This window comes from Coenobita brevimanus, chromosome 54, assembly GCF_032717465.1.
Source record: "Coenobita brevimanus isolate Jiangsu-jjx chromosome 54, ASM3271746v2, whole genome shotgun sequence".
Lineage (NCBI taxonomy): Eukaryota > Metazoa > Arthropoda > Malacostraca > Decapoda > Coenobitidae > Coenobita > Coenobita brevimanus.
Genome location: NC_137007.1, coordinates 36,989,006 through 36,991,258, shown reverse-complemented (window position 1 = coordinate 36,991,258; position 2,253 = coordinate 36,989,006). Strand labels below are relative to the sequence as shown.

At 43.5% G+C, this 2,253-nt stretch overlaps 1 protein-coding gene across 1 annotated transcript; it reads right to left on the bottom strand.

The window, feature by feature from the left end:
- Positions 1-343: 343 nt before the first annotated feature.
- On the bottom strand, positions 344-661 carry LOC145401101 (uncharacterized). Its single transcript, XM_080273472.1, has one exon. It carries the CDS (start codon positions 659-661, stop codon positions 368-370), a length of 294 nt encoding a protein of 97 aa, XP_080129598.1. The 3' UTR covers positions 344-367.
- Positions 662-2,253: the final 1,592 nt, after the last annotated feature.

Here is a 2,253-nt window from a genome sequence, read left to right as displayed (position 1 = left end):
CATAAACATTAGCCGTTACAACACTTCGACTCTTAACACGCATCACTCCTCCTAAAGGCACCGCTTCCCTATTCATGCTTTGCTAGTAGGGGGAAGGGTTATTTCTGGCTATCACTTCCCCTCCGAGGAAAAGATTCAGCCCTTCAGTGGACATGTATGGACTGTTACAGGTACAGATACATTCTGTCTATCCATCTGTTTAAGTATTTATCTGCACCCTTGATGTTCTCTGTCGTAGTGCCACTGCAACAGAAAGTGATCGCTTGTAGGGCCGAGTGGCTTTCCGTGCGCCTCGACCATAATCACTCTATTTGTGTACGTGTCTGTCAGAATATCTATCTTTCTATCTATCTATCCCTCCATCTATCTAAGTCCTTGACGTCTTTCGCCGGAGAGCAGCAGCGGTCTGACTGCAACAGAAGGATATCGCCTGTAGGGCAGAGTGTCTCTCCATGCGTCCCGACCGTACCACCACCGTCACCATGCCCAGCACGTACACGGCCAGCACCACGCCCACGTACCAGAGGGCGTGCTCCTGGGCGGCCTCGTGCAGGACACGGACCTGATCATGGAGAAGGACGCTGTGTGGGATGGCCGTAGCGTTACCATCACACTGACACCACAGCTGCTCGTAGCTCAGGCTCATCTGTGAGAAGAGCATTTGGTTAGCCTGTTAGATGAGGTTAGGTTAGGTCTGACTGTGTTAGATTAGGTTAGGTTGGGGTACACTGTCTTTATGTTAGGTTAAGTTAGGGTATTTGGTTAAGGATTCTTGAGACCCTCTGCGGACCCTAATGATTTTTTTTTCGCCTAGACCTGCTGTTAGGAATTAGGGATTTTTGTAGACCTGCTGCTAGGAAATAGGATTATTTTTTACCTGCTGTGGGGAATTCTGGATTTGTTTTAGCTGTGCTGTGAGGAACTGTGGCTTTCTGTGAGATGTGCTGTGAGGAACCGGGGATTTTCTCAAGTTTTGCCCTGAGGAATTTAAAGATTTTTTTTTTTTTAGACTTGCATTGAAGAATTAGATATTCTTTTAGACCTGCTGTGAGGAGTTAGAGATTTTTTAGACATGCTGTGAGGTACTAAGGATTTTTTTTAGACCTGCTGTGAGGGAATAATTTTTAGACGTGCGTGAGTCATTAGGGATTTGTTTTAGACCTGCTGTGAGGAATTACAGATTCCTTAGACTTGCTGTGAGGAATCAGAATTTTTTTTAGATCTGCTGTGAGGAATTAAGGATTTTTTTTTTTAAACCTGCTTTGACGAATTTGGAGTTTTTAAAAACCTGCTGTGAGGAATTAGAGATTTTTTTTTTTTAACCTGCCTTATGGAACTTGGGAGAACAGTTATGGAGAGAGAAGGCAGTCAAATGACGGTGAAGAGAGCAACATGGAGGCAATTTGTTTGTGGCCACATCTTAAGGGATTAAGACATCTGACAACAGACTGACAGATGTTATAGGGACGAAGATTTGTGTAAACAGCTGTGGATATTAGTGATTTTATGAAGTGGTACAATAAAAACCTACGGATTTTACTGTTGTGATTTTGGGAGTAGCGCTGTCTCCTTGTCTCTGCAATGGTAACACAAAACCTCGTGGCTGTTGTGAAAGTGAGGTGCGAGAGGTGAGTGTGTTGTGGTGTGAAGGGCTGCAGTACAGAGAAAGCATAGTGGATTGTTTATGAGTTGTGTCTTGAACTGAACTGTCAACAAAGTCCCCAGTGAGACAGGGGAGGTGGTTGTGAAGTAGACAGAGGAGTGAGTTGCTGTCTGAAGTGAAGGGAGATCGATCCAGGATTGTGTGGCGGGTGAGGTTCTTTGACATCTAAGTACAGCAGATGTTGAGATTAACAGCGAGGGTTACTGAGAGCTGGGGACTGTGTGTGTGTGTGTGTGTGTGTGTGTGTGTGTGTGTGTGTGTGAGACAGACAGACAGACAGAATATATGGTGAATGTATGTGTTTCTGTGTTCGTGCAGTAATATGTGTTTGTAGGTGAGTATGTGTGAATCCTGTGTTGTGTTCTTCAAAGTATACACAGACACAATTCACATTTAATTCTGTGGGCTTGTGATTCAGTATACACATTAATTTACCTGTTTATCCATTTATTGACCTATTTATCTATTTTTAATACATATACATAAATACTGGTAAAAATATAAAACAATACAGCACTAACTCAGACCACGTTACCCAAGACCAAAGAATAAAAATATCACAGGGGGATGAGATGCTGGTAGTGGTGGTA

Excerpts from the sequence above, each read along its gene's own strand:
- LOC145401101 (XM_080273472.1), bottom strand. The coding sequence starts at position 661 with ATGCTCTTCTCACAGATGAGCCTGAGCTACGAGCAGCTGTGGTGTCAG.